The sequence below is a fragment of the Grammomys surdaster genome, unplaced genomic scaffold (assembly GCF_004785775.1).
Source record: "Grammomys surdaster isolate TR1022 unplaced genomic scaffold, NIH_TR_1.0 60, whole genome shotgun sequence".
Lineage (NCBI taxonomy): Eukaryota > Metazoa > Chordata > Mammalia > Rodentia > Muridae > Grammomys > Grammomys surdaster.
Genome location: NW_021604562.1, coordinates 9902058 through 9915415, shown reverse-complemented (window position 1 = coordinate 9915415; position 13358 = coordinate 9902058). Strand labels below are relative to the sequence as shown.

Sequence of the window (13358 nt, the reverse complement as noted above, 5' to 3'; positions counted from 1 at the left end):
AATAACTGTTGTAATCTTAATTGGAAGACAGAGAGTATGGATGATTTACCAGAACTGGCACCAACCCTACTTTAGAGATTTTATATTTTGCTGTCCTCTTGACTTAAAAACTTCTTGGCTATCTTCTTGATTTGCTTTCCAGCTTTCTTCAGGTCCCTTCACACATGTTACCTTTATCAAGAGACACCCCAGGCCTACTCTTTGTACACAATTTCTCCTTCACTGATGTCTTCCTGTTTCATTTTTCTTTGAAACTCTATTCACACCTAACATTATATTATGTATTATATGTGCTTATACTCTCCCCTCTGCTAGAATATAAGCTCCATGGGACAAAGACTTTTGCTTTCATCACTGCTGAATCAGTGTGTAGAACAGGGCCAGGCACTGAGAAGGTGCTCTGTGAATATTTGTTGGATGATGGTGAGTGTACAAATAGTGCTGGATTTAATTACTACTTGTATAATCAAGTTCTATATGACCTTTAGCCAATTGTCTCTTTCCTCTGAGCTTCATTTTTCTCTTCTTTCACGTGATGACAGCTCTCCAGACTTTATAAATAAGAATGAACTATAAAGAAAATTAAATGAGATAACATTTGTGAAAGTAGCCAGTGTGATGCCTTGCACAGAGAAGGCGAGTAGTGCCTGTGAGGTGAAATCTGTGAGAGACCAATAGCCACTACTTCTCTAATCCCCACCATAGCCCCCTCAGCACTCTTGGCTCTCCTAGCACCCAATACGGTCAAACAATAACTGATGTGCCCATGGCACCAGACTCACTTGCCACAGTTGTAGAGGTCACAGCAGAAGCAGGTATTGCCCCGGATGCGAGGTGTACAGAGTCCACGGCTAAGTTGAGGGCAGTTCACCTGAGGACACAAAACAACAATGGGAGATGCTAGCACTGGACAGGAATGATCCTCTGGAATTGAAATGTGAGTTAGTGACTGACGGAGACAGAAATGATGGCTACAGTACGCTCATACCCATGCAAACGAAAGATGGGGCTAAGCAGAATGCTAGCTGTGCTTGTGCATAAAGCAAGCACCTGTGTGTCTGGGATTCTGTTCAGCCCCAGCCACAGTCCTTAGTACCCCACTCACAAATGGCAGAGGTAGAGGAGAGAAAGGACGGATGGAACAATGTATGTTACACTCAGTGGATATTAGGGGATGAGGATATGAGGGATGAAAAAATCAAGACACAGAATGAAAGAGGATCTGGTACAAAGGAACATAGAGGGGCCATCACATGCACCCAGAAGTACAATAGTACCTCTTTAACTGCCTGGGTAAGGTTCCTCAAAGCCCTCGTAGAAGGAGTAATTTTGGATGAGGAAGTTATGACCTTATACAGGAAAAATCGAGTTAAGAGAAACAAGATTATAAGCAAATGTATGGGAACTGTTATTAATATTTGTGCAGTTGGCAAATTAACACAAGAAAGCTATCACAGTGAAATCAAGAGAATCGCTGTAATAGGGTTCCATGGTTTGAGTTTGCAAAAACATTTTTCAAAACTAAAAATATAAGGCACAGTCTGCATTTACCTTCTCTTGCTTGCAAGAATGTTTTTCAAGTTCCCTTCCCAATAAGGGTGCAGGAAAGTACTTGCACACTTGTTTGGTTTTGCTGCAGAAATATTCATAGTAAATAGGCACTTTTCTTCATATTGGGTCCTTCATCCAAATGCCTGTTGCCTTTTGATATGCTGTTCGCGCGCACACACACACACATTTTATTCCTCCTTCTAACCCAGGAACAATTAGAAAAATGGTAACTTTGTGGTTGCTGATCACCAATGGCGGGAACCGGATGGTACTATCATAATAAAAGCATTTAACGTCATGCCTTGGGAACAAGACTATGACTTTGTCTAACTCCAAGGACACCATTCATGTTATGTTTTATGTAAAGTGGCTCCCCAGAAGGTTGTGTGATGGAGTGGCCATTTTGCCTCCACCTTTTTTTTCCCTTTCCAGTCACAGGTGTGCTATCTTTTAATGTTATTTTTGTAATTTTTTTTGTTCTTTGAGAAGTTCGTACAATGCATTTGTATCCTATTCGTCCCTTTTCCTTACTCATCCTATGCCCATTCCCCACTTCCCTACCCACTCAACTTTGTCTCCTCCCCTCTCTGTAGAGTTCAAGATTTGTGCTGCGAACATCCTCTTGGGGGTATCCTCACAGTGAATGACTTTCATTTTGAGGTTAACAGAGTACCAAATTGTCAATGTTCCCAGAAACAGGTAGAATTTCATATGTTGGAATCCACTGGTTGGGAAGGCTTTTGGGATTTGCTGAAATGAAAATGCATGCCCCCACCCCCAATGTTGCCGCTGCTATTGCCTCTAGCTGAAGCAATAAGGAACACAGGGTATCTGTGGGGCAAGAAAGAAATACTCTCTTGAGCCTACTCAGGATTACTAGGCTGGCCTCTTAGACTAACAAGCTGGGCCTCCTTAGAACCTTGAGATAGACCAGATTGCTCAGTTATCCTGATTTGAACTCCAGAGCATTCCATGTGTCGCATTCAGGCTCTCCTTCTTAGCACAGTGTCTTGTTGGGATTCATATCTTCTTCTGGCTGAACACCAAGTCCAGGCAACTGAATCATTATTGGCAGAGATGGGGGAGGGACACACAATGAGAGACTACTGACTGGGGTCCGAGGGCCAGCCTATGGCCATAGAACAAAATTAATCTGATTAGGCCTCATGAGGCTCCAATCTACGTGCCCTCATTTACACTGTGCTTTGACCCACTGAACAAATAGCTCAAAACATCTAGTAGTAAATCTTATGCCTGTGGAAAGAAATAATATAGAAAGAGTGTTTCGTGGCTTAAGAGTTGTCTTCGCAGTTAAGAGTACTTGCTTTTGCAGAGGACAGGGTTCGATTCCCAGCATCCACATGGTGTCTCATAACTATGTGTAACTTCAGTACACATTGGTGCACATACGTACATGCAGGTAAGACACTCATATGCTTAAAATAATAAGTAAATCTATGTTTTGGTAAAGAAAGGTTGTTTCAGATAAAACAAGGGACTTTCCCATGAGGTAAAGACATGCAGCATCGTTGTGGCTCACCTCCTCAGCTTCCCTCTGGGATGTCTTGGGAACATAGTGGCACCGGTTAGCATAGAGTGGTTTCAAATCCTATAAAGGGAAACACCAAACCAAAAGGGTTTTGGCTTCGTAAAGTAAAACATCGAGAGCCCTGCTTGCTAATATAAGGTTTGAAAACACACACACACACACACACACACACACACATACACAGACACACACACACACCCCACACAGAAAGGCAGTAGGTAAGGTTAAATTCTAAAAACTATCTATTGGGGGCCTGAGAATGTATGGATCAGGCAAGATCATTCTAATAACAGCTTTCTGTCGAACTACTTCAGTTAATGAGAAACCAGGAAGAGTGATTGAAAAATGAGTCTCTTGAAATTTCCTCCTTGTTTTTTTTTTTTCCTTCTAGGCTTTGTCTCCTTGCAAACAGTCCCTAGGGAGCAAGATTCAAAACTCCAGGTTATTGCAATATTGCACTTCTAAGTAGAGAAGAGCATGGCTTTAACTATGAAGTCTCATTATCACCTGGGGACTAGATAAGGGCTGGCTGATTTGTGCTCTCTGCTGTTATTCCCACGCCTTTTCAAAAGAGGCAAAGCAAACAGTGGCTGGAGGATGGGCAGCTACGTAGTTGGCTGTAGAATTTAACTCAACTGTACTGCAAGCCATTTTCACTCTCCTACACAGATGGGTAAAGCCGACAAACTCAAAAAAGTACTTCTAAGGCAAAAGAGAGGGGAAAACAATGTGGAGATCAAGGACAGTTGATTTACTCTGCTCGATTTCTGATGAAACTCTCTCGGGCATGAGTGTTGGAAAGAAGAGATAAGTCAGATATGCCTGGAAGCTTGTAACTTGTAACCGGGAAATGCTGTCATTTGCACAAGTGATGCTAGGCATCCCTGTGTAGTAGGAGGTCTTTGGATGAAGTCGCATTAGCCTAAGATGCCAGTTTATGCAAAATGGCCTTAAGGGCTTAGTTCAAAGTACCCAGGCAGAAAGGGTTTAACTTCTGCCTTTCCCCTTCTGCCTCATTTCCAATCCTGATGGTTATTTTCCCTGGACCTGTGATTTAGGATCCCCTATACTTGGCATTGAGTGCCTCTTGCATTCTATTCTGTGACCCCATCAATGACCTTGGACTTTCCATTAGCTCATGCTCCACAATTCTCTTCGTTGTTCAGTGTAACAAAAATGGATTGCTGTTAATTCGGTCTGGGGTCGGACTAGAAAGGAAGGAGCTCATTCATACTCACAACTGGCAGGATCTATTTTCTACGTTGAAGCAACAGTATATTCATTATTATTGTGCTCAAGAAAAGGTTTGACCATAGTGCCGGCCATAGCCCTATGTGACCTGGTTTTGCCATTCAGCTACCACCCTTAGACAAAGACAGGGATGCAGGATGATTGCCCAATTGCTATGTCTGGCTGCTATTCCACGCTTAATCACCAGAAAACCAGGCAACTCAGGGGTAAGAAGAGGTCACTGAACCTGAGTTTGCAACCTCTTTAGCCCGAAGGACTGCCAACCTTGGCAAGAAGGGATGGAAAGGGGTACTGGCACATATTAGATGGCTACTGTGGGCCGGGCCCTTTTAGGATGCGCTCTTGCCTATTACTTAATTTTGCTCTCTTTCTAACCCTGACAGGTACATTTCTGTTATAGACACTTGGGAGAAAGAGAGAAATGACAACACAACAGAGTAAAGTGACTTTTTAAGCTACTGAATGACCGTGGGTGGGAAGATGGAGCAAGAAGAGGAATAGAAAAAAAAAAGACAACTAGGTCTTGGCAAAGTTCAGATTCACTCAAGCCAAAGAAACATGGCAAGGTGATGTTAAAGGGTCTCACCAACAGGGCGAGCCAGCTTTATCCCACCCAAGTTGGACTAGGCTCTAAATATGACTTTCATTTAAGCAATCCAAATATCCTTGGGCAGGTTTCATGTTAGAAGAAACATTTTGTTGAAGATACATCCAGCCTTATCTCATGACATACATTATAACTAAAAGAAGGCAGTTTTGTAGAAAGGAAGCTGAGACTATCCTTCCAAAGAAATGTTTATTAGTAGGGTAGTATCATGGCCTTAGGCAGCCATGATGGGATCCTGTGGGGACACAGATAATTTGATTCTGTAGCAGGAAGCCACATGATCCAAGCCAACCTCCCCTTCAACAGCTACAAGAACAGAACATGAGGACAAGGTACCTTTCTTAGGTCCCCAAATACTGCTGTTCTTATGACAGTGGTAGGAGTGACTCTTACAGGTTTGCTGGGGGTTGGAGCATGATTTCCACATTACATGAAATAGACTAGAATGCATAAGGCACTGAGAAAGGAAAGTTAAAATCCAAGTTGTCTTAGATCTGGCGAGCAGTACTTGTTGGCAGTTGAAAGGGAGCAAGATCTCAACTCTGGAAGGTCACAGCGTGCCTTCTTATCAACTTTGTCTGGGGGTGGGGTGGGAGTGGAGCAGACAGAGACAGAAACAGAGACAGAGAAACAGAGAGAAACTGAGGCTGCAGGGGAGTGTGGACAGAAAGGCAGCTAGTGGATCCTAGTGGATCTGTGATTTAACAGCATCATGATACCATCAAAATCTATAAAATATAATACCACAGTACAACTCACCAACTATAAAATTTACAAAGGGGCTTAGGGGTGACTAGGTTTGTGTGGTAGTTAATATTGATTACTAACTTGACAAGATGTGGGGTCACCCCTGAGACAAGCCTCCAGGCATATTTGTGAGAAATCATTTAGCATATGCCTGTGAGTGATGCTCTTGGTTAGGTTAAATGAAGCGAGAAGACCCACCCTAAAGGACAGGAACAACATTTCCTGTGCTGGGGTCCTGCACTGAAAAAGTAGAAAGAGAACAGAGAACCAGCATTTCTCCTTCCTGTTTTCTGACTGCACATGCAATGTCACCATGGCTTCCGGTTCCTGCCACCATGACTTCTCTGCCATGTACCCTGCCTGTATCCTCAAACTGTGAGCAAAGTTAAGCCATCCATAAGTTGCGATTGTCAAAGCATTATTACTGCAACAAGAAAAGTAGCTAAAACTGTGATCATCACAGAGAACTTCCCAATAAATAGAGGCTAGAAGTTTATTCATCATTGCCTTTCATTAAAGCCAATGATCTAAAATATTGAGTCCATAAGGGAAATACAAATCAAAATCATAATGAGGTACTGCCTCACACTCATGAGCACAATCGGATATTAATGGAAATTGGTGAAGCTGTGAAGAAATCAGAATCCTAATACATCGATAGTGAGTATAACACGGCACAGCCATTTTAGAAAACAGTCAGGCAGTTTCTCAATTAAACACAGTTGTCTAATCTCCTAGCAGTGCTGCTCCCAAGCAGAAAGAAAATGAGAATGCAAATATGCCCATTCATAAACATGTGCTCAAATGTGAACCGCATCATCGTATATAATCATAAAATGGAAGAAAGAACCTAAATGTCCATTAACTGGTGAATGGACAAACAAAATGTGGTATATCTGTATAGCATACCATTAGTACACCACAGAAAGGAATGATCTACTGATCCATGACACAGTGTGGATGAATTTTGAAAACATTATACTAAATAAAAGGAGCCAATCATAAAGTCCACATATAGAGTTCCTTTAGTATGAAACGTCTAACATAGAAATATCTATTAAGGTGAAAGTATATTAGCTGTTGCTTAGAGTTGAGGAAGATGGAGAGACAGGCTATAACAGACAAAGGATATAAGGATTCTTTTTGATATGAAAAAAATCTAAAACTGTTGTCTCCATGCAACTGTGAATATACTAAAAAAAATTTAAACATTATTAGTGTAAGAAAAACTAAGAAATGGAAGCCATTTTAGCTCATGATGCCATCAAAATCTATGGCAGGCTTCTGAGCCACTAGGCCGATGTTGCTATGGAAACTGTCTCAGGGTGAGTAGTGCATGTCAAATGGGGATAATAATGCCTGCCCTACTTATCTCACAGGATTGTTGTAGGTCTCAAATGAAGTAATAGATGTGAGGACACATTGAAAAGCTAAATGTAATACATAAAAACAAAAAATTAGTGTTACTAGGATATCTCCGATTGAATACAAAATAGCATGCACACTATGATTGACTACAACCAACAATACAAAAACGTATATATTCACAGAGTAGTATCTGAGGACCACAAAAATTGCTATGTTAGGGGACAGAATTGTAACCATTAAGAGTTACTGATATATCATTTGGGAATAAAAAAAAACCTAGATGAATAAAAGATGGTACCTCTCAGCTAAAACCAGAACATAGAAATCTGATGGAGGGGATAATATTTATATTCCTGACCCTCAAAACAGTCAGAAAAAGGGCATCTTTCTCCTATACCTTATTTTTCTCCCTACCTAGATTATTTCCTAAGCTACTATTTCAGAGGCTGGTTAGGTGACAGCATTAACAATATGACCTCTTTTGATCTTGGCAAATAAGGGGCTGACTCTTTCGTCTGGAAGAAGATTCCAAGAAGGAAGTCCAGTTGAAATAATGTCTCAGATCTTCCTAATGCACGTCTACCCATATCCTTGACATATCTCCAAATGACCTTAAATTAACAACTAGCCTATGACTAAAGTACAACGTGCCACGTGACCCACAGAAAATTTCGATAAGCTAAATTTGCTCTAACTCAACTATTTTAGCAAATACAATTTCCAAGGGTTCACAAAACATCTTCATTTTCCAAGTTTAGTTTAGTTGAAAAACTAATTGAGTTTGCGCCAGGGCTTAGCTGCTACATCTTGCTCTTGATTTTGGTCTTTGGAGAATATCAGGGCTACTTAATGATTTCCTATGTCCAAGATTCTTTTTGTTGTTGTTTTTCTCATCCCCTTCTCCCACTGAAAAGTATCCTTTTAAATAAGCTTTATGACCACATTGGTATAAAAACCAATATATCTATGTTATGTGCCAAATTTTTCTCTCAACCTAAAAGTTCACCATTTTTCTTCTTATTTGAGAAGAAATAATACCATTTTTGTGGCACTCTAAAATTAGTATGAGTTCTAGGCACTATGCTTACTATGATTAATGGAAAAGTTGTTCCTGGGCCAGAAATCTGGAACAGTGTGAAACAAAACATGGTAAAAGAAGGGCAGAAGCAGGAGGTGCTACGTAGGCTGCTAGTGGGGAGAAGGCATCAATAGTCTTACCCAGCTTTGAACACTATGAATTATAATACCAACCTTCCAGGCAAAATGCACCACTTTCGACAACTATTATGGGTGGTAATCAAGCACTCTGTAATTGTATTTGAAGCTCACCCCATAGGAGGGAATCTGTACTGGAAATCTGCTGCAAAGAGCATGATGAGGAAAGTCACAGGCCCAAAGGGAGACCTTAATTCCATTGTTTAGCTAAATTGACACAGCATTGAACCACCTTCTAAATATATATGTTTATACAAACAGACAATTATCACTCTCAGCCTTAATCACAGGAGCCTTTCTTCCTAGTGAATTGTGATAAATGCTGAGACTTACAGTTGCAAAGGGTGTGGAGGATCACTGACAGTCGAGTGCTCAGCCCTAAACATGACATTTATACCATACTACCCTCAAGGCTCAGAAAATACTGTAGAAAAAGGGGAAGAAAGAATGTAAGGGCTATAGAGAGGGGCTGAAAACATGCCATCTTCAGAGGGAAATACACATTTTTTGACAATTATGAATGTGTTTTCTGTGTATGTATAAGAATGGAACCATTAGCAGCCAAGCACAAAAGTGAGAGGAGCCCAGGAAACCCTAACCCATATTGCTGAATGATTTCCTACTGGTAAATTCAGTCTAAAAAAGGGGGGGGTGTCATTGTCTTCAGTTATGTACCCACAGGTAAAGCAACCAGGTTGCAATGGATAGTTCCAATCAAATGGCCCCATGGATGTCTCTGAACAAATCAGAGGAGTCATACACAAAAGCAAAAATTATTTATCTGGGAAAGGGACAGGAAAGGAGGAGGGTCTGTTGATAGGAGTGGAACGGAGATAAAAAGAAGAGGAATGGAGGCAGCAATCAAGATGCATTTATATACAAGCATGGAATTGTCAAAGAACTATATGTAAAAGTAGGGAGCAAGGTCCTTTATAGAGAGCTCAATGAACGTGCTTTTAGTTATAGATCTAGAGTTCAGGAATGAAAATGGCCCTTATCCAATGTACAGCTTCTGCAGAGTGGGAAACATTTGACACCTGGACTAAAGGACTAAACTCAGGGTGGGGGATTTAGCTCTAAACTTTCTCCAGACGTCCAATTTCATCATTACATCCCAACCACTGTCATAAGAACAGCATTTATTTGGGTACCTGAAAAGGGTACCTTTGTCCTCATAGTCTGTTCTTTTAGCTGTTGAAAGTAAGGTTGATTTGGACCATATGGCTTCCTGCTACAGAATCAGATGGTCTTTCTGTGTCTCCACAGGACCCCATAATGGTTGTCTAAGGTCATGATAGTGCCCTACTGCTCTTTCCCTACCTTCAAGACATCTCCTAACCCAAATGACTTTGTCTTTGACTTTCCAAATTTTACTTGCTAAATGGCTATACCCATCCCTATTGCCACTGGAAAGGGAAGCCTTCCCTGCTCTCTGGAGCCCAAGGTGACCTACTACAGCACCTGGAGTCTGGACTGCCAGTTTAGGCCCAGTTTTCTAGATGCTTACATTTTTCACTGAAGTTCTCACCTTGTCTACCAGCTACTGAAGACAGAGGAGGAGCTTCCTTCTCCCTTGTATATGTGTGCCCCTCAAAGCACTCAGTGCACATTCAAGGCGGGGTTATAGCATTGCACAATTCAACTCAAGGTTAATAATACTCACAATGTGTCGGGCAGCAAAGACCCCATCAACTATAGCACAACAAAAAGCTGCAATCACACCAAAGCTGATAAACACGATAGAAGCCACCAGCTGCAGGAGGGAACAAAAGGAACATGTCTGTTAGTCTTTCACTGTTGCTGTTTTTGGAGACTAGGTAATCCCCAAGAGACTGCCAGCCAAAGCAGAACTCTACTCTGTCACTGACGAGGATGCTTTTTTTTTTTTCAGTCATGCAGGGTGAGTGGGTATGGGGGTAGGCAGGGAGGGAGAGAATGGGAAACTGAAGCATTTTTCAAAAAAATATTTCAGAGTAAGCTCAGAAATTCATTCTGTGAGCACCAAATGAAGAAGCTTGCTGGTATCCAGTATGCTGTCCATGGAGGAATTCAACTGCATAGCCCTTCCATCCTCAGATTCAGAAAAATGTTGGACCTTGGACATCATGTAATCCAACCCTGTATTTTATTTATGTGGAAATGGAGGCACAGTGAGGGAAACAGTGTCTCCAATGTCTCTACTGTGAGTCTATAAAAGAACTGATGCCCACCAGTTCCTGGTCCTTTGATTTCTATACCCCTAACTCTGCTGCTTGATGACATAGTGGACACTGATGAAAAGAAGAGTGATTCTTGAATCCTACATAACTCTACATCACGTTATGCATCATTGAAGAAGGGGGATATTCAATTTACTACCAGTTAAGTGCCAGAGATATTTTGCAAGAATTGGTGTCTCTGAAGTGGGTATATTCTGTGTGGTCTATCTAAATTTTTTTTCTCACTCTTTTTTGGGGGGCATGGCCTCATGTAGTCCAGGCTGGTCTCAAATTTATTTTGTGGCTAAGCTTCATCTTAAACTTCTGATACAGCCGCCCAAGGGTTAGGAATACAGGCATGTACCACCATGCCTAGCTAGAAATTTTAAAATAAGAAAACCAGATTGCCAAATGTATTGATCATGTGTTAGATAACATAAATTTTCCTAAAGCTCATCTTTTAGTACCAAGATGATGCTACATCTCAAGGTATGGGAGCATCACAATTTCAGAATGTCTTCAAGGACAAGGAGATGTAATACACGAACCCACAATCTGCCATGATTGACCTTCTGAACTACATGGAATCAGCATTTTTCTTTCTTGAGGCTTTTGAAGAGAAAGAGGAGGAAATAACATGGCATCAAGCTATTCCCCAGGGAGAAGGGAAAAATTCAAAGCCAAGGTTACCCTAGGGTTCACCCACTTCAGCAGACTGAGAGGAAATACTTATCTCCTTTGGGAGTTGTTCAGAAACCTCTCTCCATAAATCTCACTTCACAGCACTGCAGATAATCAGTAAATAATGGATGAACGATGTCATGAAATTGGCATTATTAGCTATGCTATGATCAGCTCTACAATTAAAACTCCCCCATTATTTTGAATAATTTAAGCCCAAAGTGAAAATGAAACTGGCAACGGATGGAGTCCAGGTGAAATGGAAGAAGAAACTATTAGAAGTCCCCTGGCAGTGATTCTCATATTGCTGGGGGAAACATATGGTTGGAGTTCTGTGTCCCTAGAGCTATTACATTATTTGATTAACCTTGATGTTAAACAGACCCCATTGCCAAAGTTTGGATGCCACTAAGAGTTGTCGACGGGGAATCTAACCTTAGTCCAGTGTCTGACCACTCACCAGACTTCCTAAACTGTAATTCTACAAAACTGTGTTGTGATTGCAATTCAGCCTCTCTGTTCTACCCCTTGCCCTTAAGGAAGCCTTCTCAAAATCAAACCAGGAAAATACAGCAGCTCGCCTTTGAGAGATTGTATTAGGACAGTGAACGCTCTAAGTTTCGCCTTCTGTCAAATGCTGATCCTTTCAACTTTACTACGTACTTGGCTTTGAACTATGGAACTTTGTTGTGAAGTTGTCTTCATGATTTTAGTTTGTCTGATCTATGTTTACTTTCTTCCTCTTTTTAGTTTTAGTTCCTGTTTTGGTTTTAAGACAAGGTCTCAAGTAGCTCAGAAAGGCCTTGAACTCAAAATCACTCAAAGGTGACCATGAGCTGAGCTCCAGATCCCCACCCCCCACCTTCTCAACCTCCTGAGTATCAGGACCAGAGGCACAAATCTCCAGGCCTAGTTTACATTTATTTTCTTAATCGAAGTTCCCTAGATTATAATATCCTAAAAGATTAAAAAAAAAAAAAACTTTGTGAAAACTCTTCCAAAAGATTATGTAACCAAAAGGAAGGTAGGAAAGTCACTAATATTCAGAGCTGCAGTAATGTATGTAACAGAACACCGTCATTCTAGGCCAGACCAGCAACCTGATTGAACAGCCTGAAGTATTCTTTTGAGAATGAAGGAGAAAGCTTAAAGAGATGCAAACCAGCCTGAAAACACTGTGAGATAAGTTCTATGGAGGCTTAGGGGGAAAGGTGAAGTAACAGTTTCCTTTGGGGCCAAGTTTGCACAAGCTTAAGAGATGTGTTCCTTATGCATATAAACACTGAGCTTTCTAGAAGATGAAAACTTACCATCTGCCGCTTGTTCTCAATCAGGTTTGATCCGATGATTCCAAGGAATGATCCAAAGCCAAGCTGTAAGACAACATAGCATTTAGGAAGACAATCAACCTTCCCACACAGTCATTCCAGTCCTTGGCCATGATTCAGGACAGTGGAAAAGAACTGAAGTGTAAATGTCAAAGCCACATGTAGCTTACACAAACACACTATGTACAATGAAAGTATATTTTCCCATTATTTGCAGTTTTCTCCTGTAGCAATGACTCACGATGAAAAAGAAGCTCATGTGCCCCCAAACTAAAAGTACAGGTCAACTACAGCTTCTTAGTGCGTGCCTGTTTCAATTTTAATATCCATTACCTAGCACATGACCAGTGATTCAGTAAGAGACATATAATGGTGAAAAGCACAGGCTATTGTCAGATCTCTATCTAGTTTTGAAAAGGACCTTCAATTCTGAAGCATAAAATACAGAATAAAGGTTTGCAAAGGCAATTTTTGATGCATCGGGCATACTAATCAAACTCAGGAAGTACTTTAGAAATCAGCAAGCACCTTAACCCACACTAAAAAAATAGAAATAGAAAAGAACTTTTTTTTGAAAGCCTATATTTGTGGTTGACCTGCTGCAATTTATGTTAGCACTTACTTGCCTCTTTTTCCATCTCTGCTTCATTTATGGACAGAAAGCATTCATTAAAGGGTGAACAGAAATGGCAGTGTAAAACCCTGAAAAACAATTTCTCTTGTCTAAGTGGCTGGGATTATGGCTCAGTGTAGAAGATCCTACTGCCCTCTCAGCTCTGCCATTAGTAGACTGAAACCTGCCGGTCTCAGCTGAAAACGATCACTAACCAATAGCTATTGATGGAGATGGAAAGGGAAGAAGT

General features: G+C 41.0%; 1 protein-coding gene across 2 annotated transcripts in view; it reads right to left on the bottom strand.

Moving 5' to 3' along the window:
• The window catches only part of Tmem255a (transmembrane protein 255A), a 51482-nt gene that overhangs the window by 24584 nt on the left and 13540 nt on the right, over positions 1-13358 (bottom strand). The window contains exons 3-7 of one of the 2 annotated variants that reach the window (XM_028762341.1): positions 12478-12540; positions 9952-10041; positions 3092-3160; positions 1278-1349; positions 783-871 (exon numbers count right to left, since the gene is read on the bottom strand). In XM_028762341.1, coding sequence (XP_028618174.1) covers positions 783-871; positions 1278-1349; positions 3092-3160; positions 9952-10041; positions 12478-12540 — 383 coding nt within the window. The remainder of the gene's footprint in view (positions 1-782; positions 872-1277; positions 1350-3091; positions 3161-9951; positions 10042-12477; positions 12541-13358) is intronic. The other variant, XM_028762268.1, reaches the window with a different exon arrangement.